This window comes from Mesoplodon bidens (genome assembly GCF_964165515.1).
Source record: "Mesoplodon bidens genome assembly, chromosome: 19".
Lineage (NCBI taxonomy): Eukaryota > Metazoa > Chordata > Mammalia > Artiodactyla > Ziphiidae > Mesoplodon > Mesoplodon bidens.
The window spans coordinates 13,884,081-13,903,253 of NC_138179.1; the positions used below are offsets into that span (position 1 = coordinate 13,884,081).

Below are 19,173 nucleotides of genomic sequence, written 5' to 3' on the forward strand. Positions count from 1 at the left end.
TACCTCTGGCCCGTCTCATTGAGGAAACGTTCTCTGGTCACTCAGCCAGCCTGGCTTCATGCCCCAGGGGCTCAAAGTCCTCATCCGAGTACCTTGCCTGCTCCCGCCCAAGGGCTGATGTTCTGGGAAACACCAGGCCAGTGCGGTGACATAATCCCACTTTCTGTCTTTTTTGTCTTCTGCAGGTTTGGTAAGAGTGATTCATTTTCATCCCCTCTGCCACCCAGGAGTCCTGTGTGTGTCGCTGTCCCCATCAAGGGTGGATTTCTTCGACCCTCTCTTAGTCTGCTGGCCTTTCCATGGTCCAGAAGCAGAGATGCTGGGCAGGAAAATAGCTCTAGGACAGGGAACCTTCAGATGACGAGGTGGCCCAGTCCAGCCAGCAGCTGCTCTGAGAAGCTGAGACCTTGAGAGCGTCACAGTCCGTGGACAGCCCTATGGGGGGGGCCCCACTTGCACCTTGCTGCGCCCCCAGGTGACCTCTGGCAGGGAGTGTTTACCGGCTAGGCTGCCATGGTGATGCCTCGCTCCCGGGAGAGAGGCACGGTCTGTCTGGTGTAGGTGGACGGTAGCCATACGCAGAGCCTAGCTGACGTCTTGGGACCCCTCTGTTCAGGAGAGGAACTTCCCTGGAGGCAGGAACGTGGTTGGCTCTGAATGAGGCCCTGAGAGATCGGAGGGTGCGAATATCCCCTTGGGAGGGGATGAGGATGCCTAGGCAACCTCTGAGCCCCTTTTCTACCTCTGGGTTGAGAGCTGGTTCTTGCACGTGGCTGTGCTGTGGGGCATCCCTCTCCAGAGTCAAAGTAGAGGTAAGTGACCTCTGGGGGTCTGCTTTTGATGGTCTCAGTGGAAATGCAGACATCTGGCTTTTGCCTGAGCAAAATAGCAGCTTATTTTTGTACTGTCCTGAGCTGGCTAAGCAGAATGATGAGGCTGTCAGCAGGGTCTTAGACATGCAGAGGGGCAGTGACTTTGCCAGAATGGATCTGACTACAGGACCACCAGGGTGAGAGAGGAGGGAGGGGGCACTTCCCTGTCCCCAGGGCACAGGCAGAAACTCCCAGGGCCCTTCACAGAAGCTTGGAGGAGAATCCAGCACTTGCATCCCTAGGACATCCTGGCCCTGCCATCTTCCCAGTTGCTATAGTAATTCAGGGACCATAGCAGTGAGGCTGCTTCCCCAGTATTCCAGGAAGGCAGGACGAGGCCTTCAGGACCAGTATTTCATCTCCATCAGGGCCAGCCTCATCTCACCTCCCTCCTATCCCAGGCCTGTGGTAGACATTACAAATCAATCGTAGGTTGCATTCAGAGATAGATGGTTAAAATCTCATTTTCCCATAGTCTGTTTCTCCTAGACTGGCAACCTAATCCCTTTTAGACCCATGTGCTTTGATGGCTTTGGCTACTGACTGGGGTCGGGTGGCCCCCACCCCCAGGACGGAGTTGGGAAGAGGCAGCCCCATGGCAGATGTGCTGGCGAGATTGTGGGTTCAACTATCGGGGGTGGCAGAGGCCTTTTGGTTCCAATCAGACTCCCCCTGGTGTAGGAGGAAAAGTCAGTACCTCCGTCACTCCCTTCTCCTGGGGCTGAGTGTGTGGTACTTGGTCTTGAGTGAACCATCACTTATTGAGCACCAGCTGTGTGCCAGGCCAGCATGGGGTGGAAGGCTGACTCAGAGGGTATGAGATGACCACAGATCACTGGAGCACGGTGTTCCTGACCTTCCTGGGTCACAGATCTATTTGATAATTGGATAAAAGTGTAGACTCTCTTTCTAGGGGAAAGCCCACATCATTCCGCTTACCGGTCCAGAGGGTTCCCAGAGCCCCTGAGGGTTCCCAGACCCCCTGAGGGTTCCCAGAGCCCCTGAGGGTTCCCATCCATGGGCTCAGTTAAGAACCCCTGCTCTAGGAGGAGATAGGCAGTGCTGAGTATGGGCAGAAGGGAGGGTGGGGAGGGGGGTGCCCTGGTGGAGGAGGGGAGATGGGGTTAGACGTGGGCCGCCGGCGGATGGACAGATTGCTTCCAGCTGCTCCTCTACTGCCTGACCTATTATACCACGAACACCAGGGATGCCTGATCTTATGAGGAAGCCAGGATTGGAGAGAGAGGCCAGGGTGCCCTCTAGGAAGGCAGGCAAAGCTCATGGCCTGAGACTTCCCCAGAGGCTCAGACTGAGTGCCCGGCTGGGGCTGGACCACGTGGGAGCAGGTAAAGCTTCACCTCGTCTTCCCTCTACCTGCCGGGCTCTGGCATTGGTGGCTCTCAGAGCAAAATTCCCAAGGTGCTTGTGACTGGAAAGCTAGGTATGCCACATGGCCAGCCAGCCTCAAACCCTCCGCCAAGGGTCAGGCAGCTTCTACTCGCTTACCAAGAAGCAACCAGAATTGGTGGCCTGTGGGTGCATCCACAAGGAAGTGCAAGAGACGGGGGGGGGAGTGGAGCTGCTGTCCTCACCTTGGCTTTGCCCTCTGCCAATGCTAGAAACCTCACAGGGACCATTTCTGAACCGTCTGCGGAGGCTAAGTGGTACCATTTGTTTGCGGGGGGGCCCAAGCGTGAGGGTGACCACACTGGCCCGCCTTGGTCTCGCCTGGCCATCTCTGTCTTGATTAGATGCAGGTCCAGGGAACTGTCCCTCTGCCATATGGTGGGTCTGCGTACCGCCCTAGCCTGTGATGTCTGAGACAGAAGGTCACAGGCACACGCCGTCCCCAGCAGGGCCCCCTCAGCCTGCCCGACCTGGCCCCTTTCCCCGCAGATCTCCAGCACGGATCCCCACAGATGGTACGAAGGGACATCGGGCTCTCCGTGACACACAGGTAGGCCCAGCTGGGCTGGGGCGGGGAGGGGGCACAGAGCTGGGCTGGGACCCATATAAGCCGAGCCTCCACCAGGGGGTCGCTCTTCATTGCATGGGGAGGGGCTGTCCTGACCCCCATCTCTCAGGGCTCTTTGCCTCTGGTCTGTTTGTCCATGCCTCTGTGGACACGGCCTGGCACCCACCTGGAGCCCCTGCCTGTCACCAGCAGCCTTTGGGACTTGCTGGGCCCTTTCCTGCCCCTCCTTGGGTCTCTTCCTCAGTCTGCTGAGGGAATACAGGTCCCAAGAGAAACAGGGTCAAAGGCCCAGAGAGGAGGGGCCGAGAGCATCCTCTGGGTCCAGCACGACATCAGTTACGTGGACATAACTGGCCACACATCAGAGCCCCGTGGAACTTGCTGAAACTCCAGACCCCATCCCTAAGGTTCTCGGGTTGCCAGTCTGGATTCCAGCAACTTCCGGTGACTCTGGCACTCATGCAGCTGGCGTGGCTGATGTGGACCCATAACGTGGACAGCCCAGAGGCCTCGGCCTCAGCGCTCGTGAGGCTGGCGTGTGCTGCCAACAGCAGCTCCAGGCGGCGTCTCGTTCCGCCCCCCGCTGTCCCCGCCACCGGTGGCCAGCAGGATGGTCCCTTGGGATGCGTGGTGCTCTGGCCGCCCCATTAAAGGATTCTGTGAACACGACAGGGCCCACTCATTTCCCGCCGGAGCGTGAGCTGCACTCCAGCCTGTGCGGGAGGCCAGCCTCAGATCCTCACCCAGCGGTGCAGACTTGGCTCGCAGGGCTTGAGTAATTTGCCCGAGGTCATGCGGCCACCGAGAAGCTGCTTAAGCCCCGTGGCTGGCACCCAGGCATCTCTGTTGAGAGCCTTGGCAGGGCCAGGATGCCTGTACCCCAGAGCCTCGGGGAGGAGAGTCTCCGGCACCGGGGGAAGCTGTCTGACTGAAGGTCTGAGAGCCTCCCTGTGTCCCACCCAGTGTCCAGTGCAATCTTCCCAGCCGTGAGAGAGCAGGACCTCTCCTGTTCCCTCTCCGGTTGGGACCCCCCCATCGCCCGTCGGCAGGAATCCCTCTCAGCCTCAGTTTCCCCCTCTGCGGTTGGGACTTGCTGTCAGTCCTGTCGTGAGGGTAAAATGGGGTGAAGTGCATGTGAGCCTCACGCGTCCAGCCCTGGGGAGCACTGGGAATTTAACCTCTGGCTCTAGCCAGAGAGAGGCCGACTTATCTGAGGGACACCAGGATCAGTTTTGTTTCATTTTTGCCTTGGCTGCACCTGGTCGCACAGAGGATTTGCCAGCTGGACCCCGAGTGTTTCACAGCCTGCCGCTCCCTTCCACCCGGGCAGCAGTACCCCTCTCGTCTGGCATGGCCAGGATGCCCTGCCTGCCTGGGTTCCGGGCGTGGGCATGGGACATCACGGTCATACCCTCTTGGTTTTTCTTGCCTCTCTCGACAAGGAGCTCTGAAGGTTTTTGGTCCAATCGTGAGGGGAAAAAACTGTTCCATGAGGCTGGCCCCGCCCCTTCCACCTCCCTGGCACCTGCCCCTTCTCCGGCCGAGCCCCGACTCTCATGTCAACCTGCCTTCAGGACTTCCTAGTGGGGATCATCTCACGTACCACCCCCCATGTTGACATGAGAGGAGATTAAAGACCAGAGAGAAGGAGAGTGTGGACCCCAGGGTGGCCGGATCGGGGCTCCTTAAAAAGCGTTCCAAAAAAAAAAAAACAAAAAAAACAAAACAAAAAAAAAACAAAAAAAAGGGCTTCCCTGGTGGCGCAGTGGTTGAGAGTCCGCCTGCCGATGCAGGGGACACGGGTTCGTGCCCTGGTCTGGGAAGATCCCACGTGCCGTGGAGCAGCTGGGCCCGTGAGCCATGGCCGCTGAGCCTGTGCGTCCGGAGCCTGTGCTCCACAACGGGAGAGGCCACAACAGTGAGAGGCCCGCGTACCGCAAAAAAAAAAAAAAAAAAAAAAAAAAAGCGTTCCAAGGGGGTGGGTGTCTGTGTCCTTGCCCCACAAGCTCCCATCTTGGCTGAGTAGAAACAGTGATGTTCACGCCCACAGTCCAGGCTCTGCCCATTTATACGGCACGCGAGCGATCCTCCCCAGATCCCTGTGAGGGGAGAGCGTTGGCCTCATTTGCTAAGGCTTTGACCCATCCCACAGCCAGCAGTTGGCAGGATTCAAAGCCGGTGTGGTCGGACCCCAAAGCCCACGCTTTTCCCCTCATTTTCTGGCCCAGGGGTCTCTTATAGAGCCGTGCTCTGGTTCGGAGACCTGGGGTCCCGGGTCACACAGGGACTGTGTGACCTCAGGAAAGTCACCTAACCTCTCTGAGCTGGTTTCCTTGCTTGTGTACTAAGAATCCCAGACCTGCCTAACTCCCATGGGTGGTCACTCCCAGAAGTAAGCTAATGTTCGTGGACGCATTACAAACTGTTCCCCAAATACTGTTGCTGTTTGTTCTGTTGTTACTATGATATACAATGCTTTAAAAAATCTAGTCCTTCAAAAATGTGAGTTCTTTCTGCCCTTAGGCCTCCCCACCCTGTGAATGGACCTTGGACTTTTTCTCTGGAGGTTACCACCCACTCTATCCCCATCCTCCGTTCCAATATAGCTTTTGTGGTTTTTAAAAATGCATTTAGTTTGGATTGAAATACATGTATTATTCAAACCTCAAGAGGTCTGAAAGGGTATATATCTATGACAAAAGTCCCGCTGCAGCTGTCACCAGTCCCCAGTTCCCCCTATAGGCAGATCTTGGCAGTTTCTTGTGTGTCCTTCTGGAGATATTTTTATATAAGCAAAGACATATGTATATTCTTCCGCCTCCTTTTTTGTTTTCACACAAATATTGCATATATTATACACACTGTTCTATCCTTTGCTTTTTTTCTTTTTAAAATCGAGGCATAATTTATATAGAGCTAAGTACACAACTAAATTCTTACATATGTATACACCCACGTATACCACCCAGAGGAAGATTCAGAGCATCCACATCCCAGAAAGTTTTCTTTGGCTCTTCTCAGTCTGTAGTGCTACCACCCAGAGGTGCTTTTCACTTCTGTCATCGTAGGTTAGTTTTTCCTGTACTTGAACTTCATATAAGTGGAGTTGTGTTGCATTGTACCTTACTTTTTTCACTGACAGCATAATTTAATGATCATTGCCTATTTGTGCAAAAAGAGCTTCCTTATTTTCTTTTCTGGCTGCGTGGTGTTCGGTTGTGCGCATGGAGCATACTTTATGCAGTCAGTCACCTGTACACCTAAACGACACAGCTTGTTTCTCGTCTTTTCTGCCACAAACATGCTGCAGTGAGTAACCTTCTCAGTACATCGTTTGACACCCGTGGGAGTATCTGTTGGATGAATTCCTGGGACTGGAATCGCTCTGTGTGCGCACTTATGATTTTGATTGCTTTTGCCAAGTTGCCTGCCAGAGAGCTGGCATCGGTGACCACACCAGCTTTGGGACCTTGGCAGTGAAGACTTGGTGACTAAGAAGTCTGAATGCCTGGGGGAAGCAGTGGCCCCTGGTGTCCCTGCCCCGCGTGCGAGAGGGTGCCCCGGGGCTCTGGGATGGAACCGAGTCTCCTGGTCTCTCTGCGGCTTCGTGGACCCTTCTCCATCCTGGCCCCTCTGAGCATTTCTGTGTGTCCACCCCCTACAGGTTCTCCACCAAGTCCTGGCTGTCGCAGGTCTGCCACGTGTGCCAGAAGAGCATGATGTTCGGGGTGAAGTGCAAGCATTGCAGGTGACGGGCGGGGCGGGGCGGGGGGTGCCGAGGGGAGCAGACGTCACACCGTTAGTTTAGTAATAGTCTTGGCCTGAGGTCAAGTCGGAGTTCAAAGGAACTCCTTTGAGAGTTCCTAAGCCTATTCCTAACCTCAGCACACCAGGGAGTGAGCAGCCCTCTCTAGGAAGATTAAGGGAGCATCAGGCACAGCACTCTTAGAAGAAGGGAATATTTGAGGTGGGCTCTGAAGGATGAATAGAAGTTTACCAGGTAGACTAAGGAGGAAAGAGAATTCCAGGCCAAGAGAGCATCTTGTACAAAGGCAGAGAGGAATGGCAGGACTGTTCTGGAAACTGTAAGGAGTTCTGAAGTTTAGCCTTACGTGTTAGCCCACAAGGAATGGGGAAATGGGGACAGGGAATGGTAGAAACAGAGAAGTGGCTCATGGTTCTTACAGAAGAGAGTGAGGGGAGAATGTAGATTCTATACAAATTCAACCTTTTTTCCTACTATTGTGGTTTCTGGTAGGAAAGAAAGGCAAGGATAGTGAACCATGTAGGGTGAGCAGAGTCTGTCCCCTGCTGTCTGGCTGCCCTCACCTTATAGAGGATGGACCTGGAGTCTGCTCCCAGTCTACTTCGCCCCTGTGTTGCTGTGTGACCTGGGGCAAGGTGCTTGCCCTTTCTGGGCCTCATTTTTGTCAGGTATACATCTGGGAAGATGATTCCAGGTCTCTCTGTCCATCAGAATTGCTCCGAGAATCTGAGCTAGTGTTTATAGTTAAAGCATTTGGGCTCCTGCCAGACTGTAGGTGATGGGTCTCATGTGTGTCAATTGGATAAATTGTGGTTAGGAGAGTCATCGGGAAAATGCAAAGGAGATGCCAGACCTTTCTCACCAGTCTAGGTCTTTTGTGGCTCCTGGCCATTTGCCTTTAAATTGGGGACCTCCAGCTCCCTTTCAAGTGATACCTTTCATGCAGAGAGCACAGGATAACCTCTGAGCCCCAGGCTCTCCTGTAATTGCAGTGAAGTTGGTAGAGCCCCAGCCATCAGCCCATTGGATCAACGAGAACCCCAAGAGGGGGTTTAGCAGGCAGAACCAAACTAAGAATCCAGCTGTTTCTACTCCTGCCACTCTGGTCCTCAGACCACGTGGCCTGTGTAGGAACGTAGCAGGAGGGGCTGCCCCTTGCTTCCCTGGGACCCTTTGGTAATGGAAACATCTTCCTTCTAATTCATCTCTTTTAAGTTCAGACTTGTCTCAAGCTTTCTGAACACGGGTAGAGGGTCTCCTTTTGTTTAGAAAAGAGAAATCGCTGTGTGACCCACAGCAAGTTAAAATGGGTGTAATCAAACCTGCTTTGACGTGAAGATTGGGCAGGTGATAGCGGGAACGTGGTCGTACTCAACAGATAGTAGCTGCTAGTCCTATTAACATCAGATGTTCTACACGCTTAAGCTAATGTTTGTTGAGACATTTGTGGGAATTGAGGCAGTCGTGGTTGAGTGTTGCACAAAACTTCCAGGCAGTGCTTCTGAGCCCCTGTGTGTGTCCCGGGGTCCCGTGTGGCTTTTCGTGCACTGACCCTGCCTTCTTTACCAGGTTGAAGTGTCATAACAAGTGTACAAAAGAAGCCCCTGCCTGTAGAATATCCTTCCTTCCACGTGAGTGTTCTCCCCTTCCCCCTTCTGGATTTGGGGTGCATCTTTCTTGAACCTGTTTCCTGTGGATGGTTACAACGCCCCTCTTTTTAAACAGTTCCCAGGCTTCGGAGGACAGAATCTGTCCCCTCGGACATCAACAATCCAGTGGACAGAGCAGCTGAACCCCATTTCGGGACCCTCCCCAAAGCACTGACAAAAAAGGTATAATGTTAGGCGAACCCTCACCCGGGGTTCCTTTCTGTGAAGCACCCCCAATGTGGAGGTCCAGCAGGGGAGCATGATACTGCAATCTGGGGTGTGTGTGGCCACAGGGTGGCCTTTAGGGATCCCATATTCAGCCATTTCGTAGATTTCACATTTGTGTCCAAATCTTAGTTATGTGCCCATACCCCCCCTCCCCTATTTTGAGCTACCATTTCCTGAGTACTTACACTGTGTCGGGAACTTTTTCCATTGATATCTCCTTTGATCCCCACAGTAGTTCTAAAAGTCACGTGCTGATATCACCTCCATTATTTTTCTTTCTTCGGCCGCGCCACACGGCTTACGGGATCTTAGTTCCCCGACCAGGGATCGAACCTGCGCCCTCGACAGTGAAAACGCAGAGCCCTAACCACCGGACCGCCAGGGAATTTGATATCACCTCCATTTTACAGATGAGGAAACTGAGCACGGGGTCCCCCGTGAATGAGAGGCAGGCCCAGAGTGCATGGGTGCTGTGGAGGGCGGGCCCGTGGGGTTGTGCTCCCGTCGGGCCCCTGACGCCTGCCTTGGCGGCTGGCACACAACAGGCAGCGGGGAAGCGTTTGTATGGAGTGCTGAGCGAATAAACAACCCCGTGAGGTGGCAGCTGATGCCCCTGCTGTGTACACAGCGCACCGTGTGGCTCAGAAGGGTGGGGTGATTCATCCAAGGTCACACAGCTGCCGAGTCGGGGCTGGGAGTCAACCTGCCTCGAGCTAGCCCCCTGCCCTGGCTGGCCTGGCCTGACCGGGATGGAGGGTCTGGCCTTGACGTGTGAGCGGACAGAGTGAAGGCCAGTGGATGCAGCCCCCTCCCCCCTTTAGCTTGGCAATAGGCAGTGTGGGTGGTCGCTGGACGGTGAGGCCCACTGCATGGCTTTGGTGGATTCCAGAGTCTGCCGTGCATCCCAGAGCCTTGAGGGCCTGTAGGGGAGAAGCCGGTTGAGCTTAGCATTTAACCCAACTTGGCCCCAACTCTTTTGACCAGGAATCCCTCCCCAACCCCCTGAGGAATTGGTGTGTGGTCTGGGAAACACTGGTCAGGCCCAGGGTCCCCCCAGTAACCCTCCCTCAGGTGGTCCTCTGGCCTTGCTAGGGCCCACGCCACTGAATGTCCTAGCCGGCAGGTCCCCCTGCTGAGTGGAAGGAGCACTTATTAGGCACCCACTGTTACCGCCCACTAAACAGAGGTTTGTCAGAGGCTGAATTTAATTCGTTAAAAGAGCCTACTCTGTAGCCAGAGCAGAGCCAGCCCCTGGGTGTATGACGAGCAGGTGTGGTCCTTGCTCTCAGGGGGACACACACAGCGTGGTGGAGAGAGAGTCTTCAGAAAACCGCCCAAGACGCCTGCAGCTGACAAACCGTAGTTCAAGTGCCCTGATGAAAAGTGCTGGGAGTCATGGGAGGATAAATGGGAGGAGCACGCCCCGGCCAGGCCTGGGGAAGGAGTTCGGGGAGGAAAGGACGTTTGAGCTGAAATAAGAAGGATGAGAGGAGCCCTCCAGGGGATGGACGTTGAGGTGCGCGTCTCCCTGTCCTGTTCTGCCCTCAAATATTAGACCCATAAAACGCCAGGACGCCCTGGCTGACCTCCTCCTTTTTAGGTGGAGAGGGGTGGGGGGCAGGCGGGGCTGGGCGGTCCCTGCCACTGCCCATGTCTCTGGTCCTGCAGGAGCATCCTCTGGCCATGAACCACCTGGACTCCAGCAGCAACCCGTCCTCCACCACGTCCTCCACGCCCTCCTCGCCAGCGCCCTTCCCGACGTCGTCCAACCCACCCAGTGCCACCACGCCCCCCAACCCCTCGCCTGGCCAGAGGGACGGCAGGTTCAACTTCCCAGGTACCACAGCTTGGGGCTTTCTCGGGCCTCAGGGGTGGGGTTGCATGTCCCTTCTCTGCACACCCCGGCAGGCTCGAGGTCAAACACTGCCGCCACTGAGAGCACTTGCTGGGAGCCAGGCTCTGTGCCGAGCTCAAGAGCATCACCATATTTAAACTTGCTGTGATTGCACCCATTTTACAGATGGGGACGCAGGTTCAGAGGGAGCAAGTGGCTTGCCCTGAGCTGTACAGCATGTAAGCTGCAGAGGTGGGATCAAAGCCAAGTCTGATGTAAAGCCTGGGTTTTTTTTCTTTTTTTAATTTATTTAATTTATTTATTTTTGGCTGCGTTGGGTCTTCATTGCTACGCGCAGGCTTTCTCTAGTTGTGGCGCTACTCTTTGTTGCGGTGCACCGGCTTCTCATTGTGGTGGCTTCTCTTGGTGCGGAGCACGGGCTCCAGGCACGCCAGTTCAGTAGTTGTTGCTCACGGGCTCTGGAGCGCAGGCTCAGTAGTTGTGGTGCACGGGCGTAGTTGATCTGCGGCATGTGGAATCTTCCCAGACCAGGGATCGAACCCGTGACCCCTGCACTGGCAGGCGGATTCTTAACCACTGATCCACCAGGGAAGTCCCAAGCCTGGGTTCTTGACCTGATCCCAACGCTGCCCTCCCATGCATGGGGTGGCTTCTCCTGGGCGTTGTTCACTCACTCGGGGCTTCTGAGCTCCCAGGAAGCAGGACAGGCAGCACGGGGGGCTGGGGCAGGCCCAGAAGGCTGGGGCGAGGGAATCCGGGGCTCTGTGGCTTACCTGCTCTGTGATCTGGACAAGCTGCTTAAAGGGGCGCTTTTGTTCCCTTTTCCATAAAACAAGAGACCATGTGAGGCTGGAGTTAGGTTATCCCCCTTGTATGGATGAGGCCACGGAGTCCCACCAGGGAGTGTGTGCCAGAGCAGAGCTGACCTCTGACCATGGCCCCGGCTGCCCCGGGTCTATAGGGACAGGGACCCCGCCGCTCGGCCAGGCCTGGGGTGTCCCACCTCCCCAAGGAACAGAGCAAAGCCCACTCACCCGTTCAGGATTGAACTCCGGCCCTGGCCTCCCAGGAGGCCCCTTGCAGTTGGTCTTGGCCCTCGGTTTGTTTCAGGTGGCAGCTCAGGGGAGGAGGGTGGCTGGGATATTCTAGTTTGCTCTGGACCCAGCCAGGCCCACTGCCAGCTTCAGCCCGTGGAGTGCCAGGCCAGGCCCCACCTGTCACTGGCCCCTGGGGCTCCAGGCTGAGGAGGACAGAGGCACAGCTCTCCCTGTGCCAGGGGAGCCCTGGCTGGGGCTGCTTGCCGCTGGCAGGAGGCCAGGCAGCCTCTCTGGGCCCATCTCCCCAGGGTCCCAGGGACTTCTTTGGGGGGATGGTGAGACTTTTAAGAAACTTTCTTCTTTTTTGCCTGCACCTTCACCTTAACACGCATGTGGCTGGACATCTCCCGACATTAGTGTGTCGTCCTGAGCCCACCTCTCCCTCCCCGGAGACCCAGCGATGGCCCCGCGTGATCACCCTCCTCTCCTGTTCTGCTCTGTCATTGTTATGCTCTGAAACCGGGCCTTCTACTGAACGTCCTAGTTTGGGTTTTTCTGAAAGGAAGGGCCTGTTTGAAAAACAACAGCCAGTGAAAAAGTCCTTTGTGTGATGTCTGCCAGAGCTTCTCAGCTTTCCCTGATGTCCCCAGGCTGGCCTCACATTGTCCCCTGCACAGAGCCCTCTCTCTCCAGGATCTGCTCTTTCTCTGGTCATGGGCTGGGCTGGTCCGGCTGTTTAGGTGGGATGGGACCTCCTCCTACCGTCCACCCACTCTGTACTGTGGGGAGCATTTCTGTGTATCTCCGAGGCCAACCCTGGGGCAAGGTTATTGTTTTGGATGGTGACTTCTAGCGACTGAAGCCTCAGCACCTCCAGGTGTGAATGTGGGCCAGGGGATTTTTCCCTTCTGCACACAGCACTGTTCAGTGTTTTCAGAATCTCAGTTTTTCTCCCCGTTGTATTTTGCCCTCCTGGGCTCATGCGCAGTTCACAGAGGAGAAGGGGGCCTGGGAGGTGAATGGAATTGGCCAGGGCTCTGCAGCAGGGTGTTCCCTGGGGCTGGGTCTCCAAACCTCAGCCCTCTGGTGCAAGTTCCTTTACTCCTGGGGGCTCCTGCTAATAACCGCTTTCTCCCAGCTCTTTTCCTCCTTCCTGCCTGGAAGCTGGGGCAGGGAAGGTGGGGAAGGGCTGCCCCAGCCCTATAACCAGCCCCTCTCCCCCAAGCCCATGCCTCCGTCCCCTCTCCTGCTGCTGCATTTGCTGTTCTGTGTGTGACTTACCTGCTCTTCTGTTTAAAGCTGCCTACTGTATTCATCATAGACAGCAGTTTATCTTCCCAGGTGAGTCCTCTGCATGGTTCCACTAGCTGCCCCTTGACGTGACCCCTCTCTGTCCAGCCCTCTCCCTGGGTGCCTTGGAGGTACCTGAGTCACACGCCCACCTATTTTGAGAGCTGACTGTCTCTTGAGGCTGGGCAAGGGTGCAGAGGGAGTAGCCTTGAGGCTGACCCTTCACAGGAGCAGTGCCTTACTGGGAGGACCCTTGGCATCCATCCAGTCCTTCGTCTTGCACAGACACTTCAGGCAACTTGTCCAGGGTCACACAGCTAGGAGGTGGCAGAAACCCAGTCTGCAGAATAAGGGGAGAGGATCTTTTGCTGATGTCTTAGGAGCATCTGACAAGATATTTTCCTCTATATAATGGCAGGGAAACTACTACCCTATCTTAAAGAAGGGGACGCCAGTTTGGGAAGGTCTGCAGCCTTCACTTGCTCGGTGGGCCTCACCTTCCAGAGCCTTGTCACACAGCGCCATCTGCTGGCAATTGATGGAAATGCCTCCAGTGCAGAAAGTTTAAAGAAGAAAACTTTCAATAAGACATTCTCGTTGATTCCCTTCCACAGGAATTGTTTTGTACACCTTCTGTGTGCCAGCCTTTGCATTTGACCATATTCCTGCCCCTAAGGAGTTTATACAATTAGTACTTATTTCTCTAGCTGGCGGTGACAAGCCGTAGTACACGTAATCTGCAACTTTAATTCTGAACTCAGCCATATGAAGGTTCTGTGTGTTTTAGGTAAAGACTGTAGCTAATTTTTTTTTTCCTGGATTAAACAGGTCTGTCTTGAAGTCCTGGTATTTTGGTTATTCCAGGCTTTTCTGTTCCCCAGCCCAGCTCCATTAGGGGAGTGACTGGGAGCATCTGTTAGTTCTTACGGGCCCACCCCCGTGGTTTTGCAGGCTGTGCAGGCTGGCTGGGCTCAGGGCCAGGCTCCCTGAGCTGCTCTGTGGCTTCACACCCATTTTTTCCGTGATCCCCCTCCAAAAGCCTCCCTGGTTACTGCTCTAGGGTGACGTACAGGGGAACACCCTTGAAAGCATGGGGAAAACATGTGACTCTTCTTCCAGAAGGGTCCATCTTGCTCTGAAGATGTGTCAGGGAGAAGAGAAGGGAAATATAGTTCTATTAAAACAAATGTTGACATATTTGGAGCAGAATGCAAAATGCACTCTTAATGTTTAAGGAAAAGTATGAAACTTCAGAGACATTTTGCCTCCCCCCCAACTTGGGGTGTGGTTTCTCCCCAGACCCCCACCTCCCCATGTCCCCGCATCCTCGTGCATGTGTTTATCTTCTGTGGAAACATGTGAGCAGCGTTAGGTGGGTGGAAACACCAGGCCGCCCTTGACAGTCTGCAGACACTGTGTAGTGGTGTCTGGAAGAGCCTTAGAAGAGGCTTCCGGGTCTAGGATTCCCCAGAAATTGTACACAGGATGTTGGGTACATGTGTGCATTTCCCTAATAAGAAGGCCCACGACCTCCATCAGACTCTCCAAGTATGATAGAGATGTTGAGAAAGCTACAGGGGTAGCCTTGGAGAAAGCCCAGAGGGAGGTTTGCTGGCTGATGGGGACGCTCTTGGTCCTAGAGGACAGGGAGAGGCCCTGATTAGTTCAAGCCACTGCCACCTCCAGTCTCTTCTTTTGCTAAAAAGGGGAGCAAGGGGCCCACCCAGCCCTGGGGCTGCCAGCCTCCCCGAGTGCGATTAGAAGGGACCAGAGAGAACAGAAAGAAGCCAGCAGCAGAAGCAGCCGTAGGGCATTTGGCCTGTAACATGTTGGCTACACACTGGGGTGACCATCTGTCCTGTGTTCCCTGGATGTGGGGCTTTCAGTGCTGAAACTGGGAAGGCCCCAGGCTCAGGGGTCAGTGCCAGCTGCCCAATCCTGGGGCACCCCGCGTGTGGACCGTGCATTGCTCTCTGCCCAGAGGCTGCCCCACCAGCCACCCAAACCTTGAAGCTGAGGGGATGGGGCCCCTGGTCCCCACCAGCAGTCCCCGGCGGCTGTGCCAGGCACCACGTGACACTAATGAGCCACCTGCGAGTCCGGCCTTTGGCCTCTGCTGGCCCGAGAGTCTCCCCACTCTCAAGGGGTGTTGAAACCAGCCCCTGCCTCGGAGCCGAGGAGGAGAGTCTGGCCCACACATCCGGTAAAGAGCAGCCCTGTTGCTTTTACCACTTCCTTGTCTGGGGCGGTTTGGCCACAGGGCGATGGTGGTGACTAGAGTCCCTTCCCAGGACAGAGCTGTGTGGGCAAAACCGAGGGCCCTGGAGGCTGCGTCCGTGTTCTGTTTTAGGAAAGCCCAGGGGAAGTGGCCCCGGAGCACGTGTGCAGCCCAGCGAGGGGCTGCTGGCGGAGCACGCTCGGCCCTGCGGGTGCTGGCTTTGCAAACACTGTGTCTTCCAGGGGAGTGGAAGGGGATCTCATGCCTCATATTTGTTTTCTGTTTCCTCCAGACATTTCGGCATTTCCTCAGGCAGTCCCATTCGCCGAGGCGGACAGTTCCCGGTAGGCAGCCCTGCGCTTTCTCCTCCTTGGGGACTTGTTAAAGCTGGACGCACATCCCTGACCGCCTCCCACCTCCACCTTTAAATCTCTGACCCTCCCATTCCAGACCTTGCCATGTACCTGGGCAGCCAGATGGGACACTGCTTGGGCTAATTCACCCTGTGATCCAGTGAACTCAGCCATAGGGTTTTGTTTGTTTGTTTGTTTTGCGGTACGCGGGCCTCTCACTGTTGTGGCCTCTCCCGTTGCGGAGCACAGGCTCTGGACGCTCAGGCTCAGCGGCCATGGCTCACGGGCCCAGCCGCTCCACGGCACGTGGGATCCTCCCGGACCGGGGCACGAACCCGTGTCCCCTGCATCGGCAGGCGGACTCCCAACCACTGTGCCACCAGGGAAGCCCAGCCATAGGGTTTTAGTTGCCTCCTGGGGGTGCAGTCAGCGTTGGGTGGGGCAGTCTGTGAGGCAGGAGCAGACTTGTGACCCAGGAAGGCCGGGCTAAGGGCACTCGGCGTTAGAGAAACCTAATTATGTGGCTCCTGTTAATGGAGTCACATTAATGGAGTTAATGTGTCAGGCCATGCTGAGTACTTGTCTCACGTTTTTTTGTGTAGTTCTCAGCCAGGTGTAAAGTAGGTGTCATCCTCAACATACAGATGAGGAAGCCAGCTCAGAGAGGTTAAGAAATTGCATCCAGTCACACAGCTTCGGGAGCAACAGAACCAGTTCTCAAGTAGAATTCCAAGTCCTGTGCGTGTGCTCAGAACCCCATACTGGTTGTCAGGTTCGAAAGGGCCTTGATGGTCACTGCCCACCCGTCGGCCCCTACCACCCTCAGGTTAAGTCTGGAGAAGGCCAAGGCCAGAGAAGGGAAACGGGGTCTGGTCCTCGGCCTCCTGTATGTTTCCACAGCATCCTGACTGCCTTTCCCACGGCCAAGTGGGTCAAAGTAGGGATCCAGGTCTGGTGCCCCTTTCTCAGACCTCACATGGGGAGTCCCCTGCCCAGCTGGGAGCAGAATGGCCCGGCCTCGGGGTCTCTTTGACAAACGCTGTTTTACTCTTAGGCTTGAGAACCAGCCAAAAGCAGATGTGTCCGAGGATCACGAAGTGGAGGTGAGTGAAGGCGACACGCAAGCCGTCGACGGAGCATCTCTCTCCTCTCTCCCCGGCTCAGCACGTGGTGGGGTCTGGGGAGCGTGTGGGCACTGGGCCCTGTGAGGGCCATCTCAACAGGGTGCCCACCCGCCGCAGCAGACTCGAGCAGTGCACATGGCAGGGAGAGCAATGAGGGATGCCACGAAGCAAGCTTCCGTCTGCTTTTCTGTTTTTTGAGGCTAAAGTAAACTCCTCATTCCCATGGTTTTCACCCCCAGCGAGAAGGCCTGGGCCCCAGCCCGGGAGACTCTCCTTTGGTCTGTCTGGGGTGGGGCCGGGTGTGTGGACTTATCAAAGATTCCCAGGTGATTCTGACTGTAGCTGGGGCCAAGAATTGCTACCTTGACCCTTAAACCAGTGTCAACCGAGCAGTGCAGTGGCTTAGAGATCCTGAACAGACAACAGACTGAGTCACTCCTATACAGAGGGGAGCCAGAAACCGTGTTTAAACAAGAGCATAGCCAGAAAGGGTGAGTGCGGTCCAGTTCTTCATGCCAGGGGATGTTAATGCTCTTCCCATTAGCGGCAAAAAGGGCCAAGCGCCGTAGTCTATGGATTAGGACATTGAGGCTGTGTGGTGCGAAGTGACCTGCCTACTGTCCGCAGCAAGCCCTGCAGAGCTGCGACTAGAGCCCAGGCTTCCTGACCCCAGGCCCCTCCGCTCCCCGCCTGCCCCCAGGTCTCCTGCCCCCGCTATCCCCTCCTCCTCTCCTTCCAGGCTGAGGAGCCCGAGGCTGGCAAGTCGGAGGCCGAAGACGACGAGGACGAGGTGGATGACCTGCCGAGCTCCCGCCGGCCCTGGCGAGGCCCCATCTCTCGCAAGGCCAGCCAGACCAGCGTGTACCTGCAGGAGTGGGACATCCCCTTCGAGCAGGTGGAGCTGGGCGAGCCCATCGGGCAGGGCCGCTGGGGCCGGGTGCACCGCGGCCGCTGGCACGGCGAGGTGGCCATCCGCCTGCTGGAGATGGACGGCCACAACCAGGACCACCTGAAGCTGTTCAAAAAGGAGGTGATGAACTACCGGCAGACGCGGCACGAGAACGTGGTGCTCTTCATGGGGGCCTGCATGAACCCGCCGCATCTGGCCATCATCACCAGGTAACCCGGGCCCCCTCTCCCTGGGGTGGCCGCCTCCTCTTCCCCTTTCCCTGGGGGCCCTGTTATTTGTGTGGACACCCCGGAGAGCATGGAAGTTTTCACTTAGAGAGGTACAGAGAAGAAAACCAAAAATGAGGTGTAATTTCTCCATCATATAACCGCATTGACATTAAATAAATAAATCAGTAAAACAATACCTAAGGATAGAGAAAATTCAAATGTTCCAGAAAAGTATAAAGTGAAAACCAGTCTCTTCCCACCCCACCCAGGTGCTTCTCCCCAAAGGTGGATACTGTAAACAGTTCCTTGTCACGCCTTCCACTAAAATAAAAAAATTTGTATACACTCATGTTTTTAAACTATTTATCTATTTGAGTTGTAACTATTTATGTGTTTGTAAAAATACACACCAAAGAGCCTACTGGTCACCTTGCCTTCTTCTCTGGAGTGCAGGTCTGAGGTCTACTCTAAGCTTAATACCTGCATAGTGTTCCCGTCACGTCACGTAGCAGAACCTCCAGAGGTGTGCTGGTAAATGTTTAACAACCAGCTCTTGGGTGGTGGTGAGGGAAGCTCTAGTATTGATACGTGGCATCTGTCAATTCCTGTGGTGTAAACACTCTCACCGCAGTTGATTTCAAGTTACCAATATGGTGTCACTGAAAGTGGAGTGGAATTGGGTCAACTCCCACAGCTGGGCTCTGGGTTCTCTCTGGAACCCGATCGCTGGTTCTCCCCTAATTTATTTAACCAGCCCTCTTTTGCTGGACACTTTGTCATCATGAACATCTCTGTTTCCATATCTTGGTGAACTTCTGGCAGTAGGTGTGCGGGGCTGGGTCAGAGTGCACGTATGTCACATTTTGATGTACGTTGTCCGTTTCTACTCCACAAAGTGTCCACCAGTTTCCCCTCCCACCATCAGTGGATGAGTGAGCATCCCCCCCCTGAGCACCAGAGGGGTGTGAAACTGAAACTTTTTTGCCCATGGCATTGAAAAAGTTGTTGTTGGGTCTTTACTTCTAAAGTCAGGAAAAGCAATGTGAGGTTAGTGATGAATCTTTGGAATATACGTGGTGTCAAGAAAAAAACTAAAAACCACTTTAATCCCATCAGCCAAAAGAATACTCATTAATAATCTGATGACATTCTCTATAGTTGGACCCTGTGCTTTGAAAAAACACCTTCTCCTCAAACAAACTGTATGTGTTTACTAAGTAAAAAATGATTTCCATCTTGCTTGCGTATCAGAGATATAAGTAACTCCCCACTAGAACTCCCGAGTAGTGTGAGATCATCAGGTCACCACATGGACCTGGTGGGGTGGGGACAAAATTCCAGCCCAAGCATGACACCATGATGCTTCAGGGAGCCTTGCTGTGGTTACACCAGCTCAGCATCCCCCAGATCCCAGCCTCAGTGATGACATCATTTATCCTCCCATCTCTCTCTCATCCACCCAGTCCCATGAGAGATCTGAGTCTCCTTCAAGGGAATACATATAGCAAAAGAATAAAAGAACGTTAACAAAAACTTTAACGTGTTTTAGAATCTGCTGAGGGGACTGGAACACAGAAAAGCAACCAGCGGCCGATATTCCAGACCTTGAGGGTCCAAGAATCTTATCTCCTTAGAGATGATTCCTAAAAACTAGCCCCTTCCTCAGATGGCTTAAGTCAGCTTCTCC

The 19,173-nt window shown here is 54.8% G+C and overlaps 1 protein-coding gene across 3 annotated transcripts in view; it reads left to right on the top strand.

The window, feature by feature from the left end:
- The window catches only part of KSR1 (kinase suppressor of ras 1), a 145,221-nt gene that overhangs the window by 114,300 nt on the left and 11,748 nt on the right, over window positions 1-19,173 (top strand). The window contains exons 5-14 of one of the 3 annotated variants that reach the window (XM_081218216.1): window positions 186-238; window positions 2,769-2,829; window positions 6,512-6,595; window positions 8,183-8,244; window positions 8,339-8,445; window positions 10,159-10,327; window positions 12,682-12,723; window positions 15,183-15,234; window positions 16,298-16,346; window positions 17,107-17,486. In XM_081218216.1, the coding sequence (XP_081074342.1) occupies window positions 186-238; window positions 2,769-2,829; window positions 6,512-6,595; window positions 8,183-8,244; window positions 8,339-8,445; window positions 10,159-10,327; window positions 12,682-12,723; window positions 15,183-15,234; window positions 16,298-16,346; window positions 17,107-17,486 (1,059 nt within the window). Of the gene's footprint in view, window positions 1-185; window positions 239-2,739; window positions 2,830-6,511; window positions 6,596-8,182; window positions 8,245-8,338; window positions 8,446-10,158; window positions 10,328-12,681; window positions 12,724-15,182; window positions 15,235-16,297; window positions 16,347-17,106; window positions 17,487-19,173 lie in introns of those variants that run through there. The other 2 variants (XM_081218217.1, XM_081218215.1) reach the window with 2 other exon arrangements.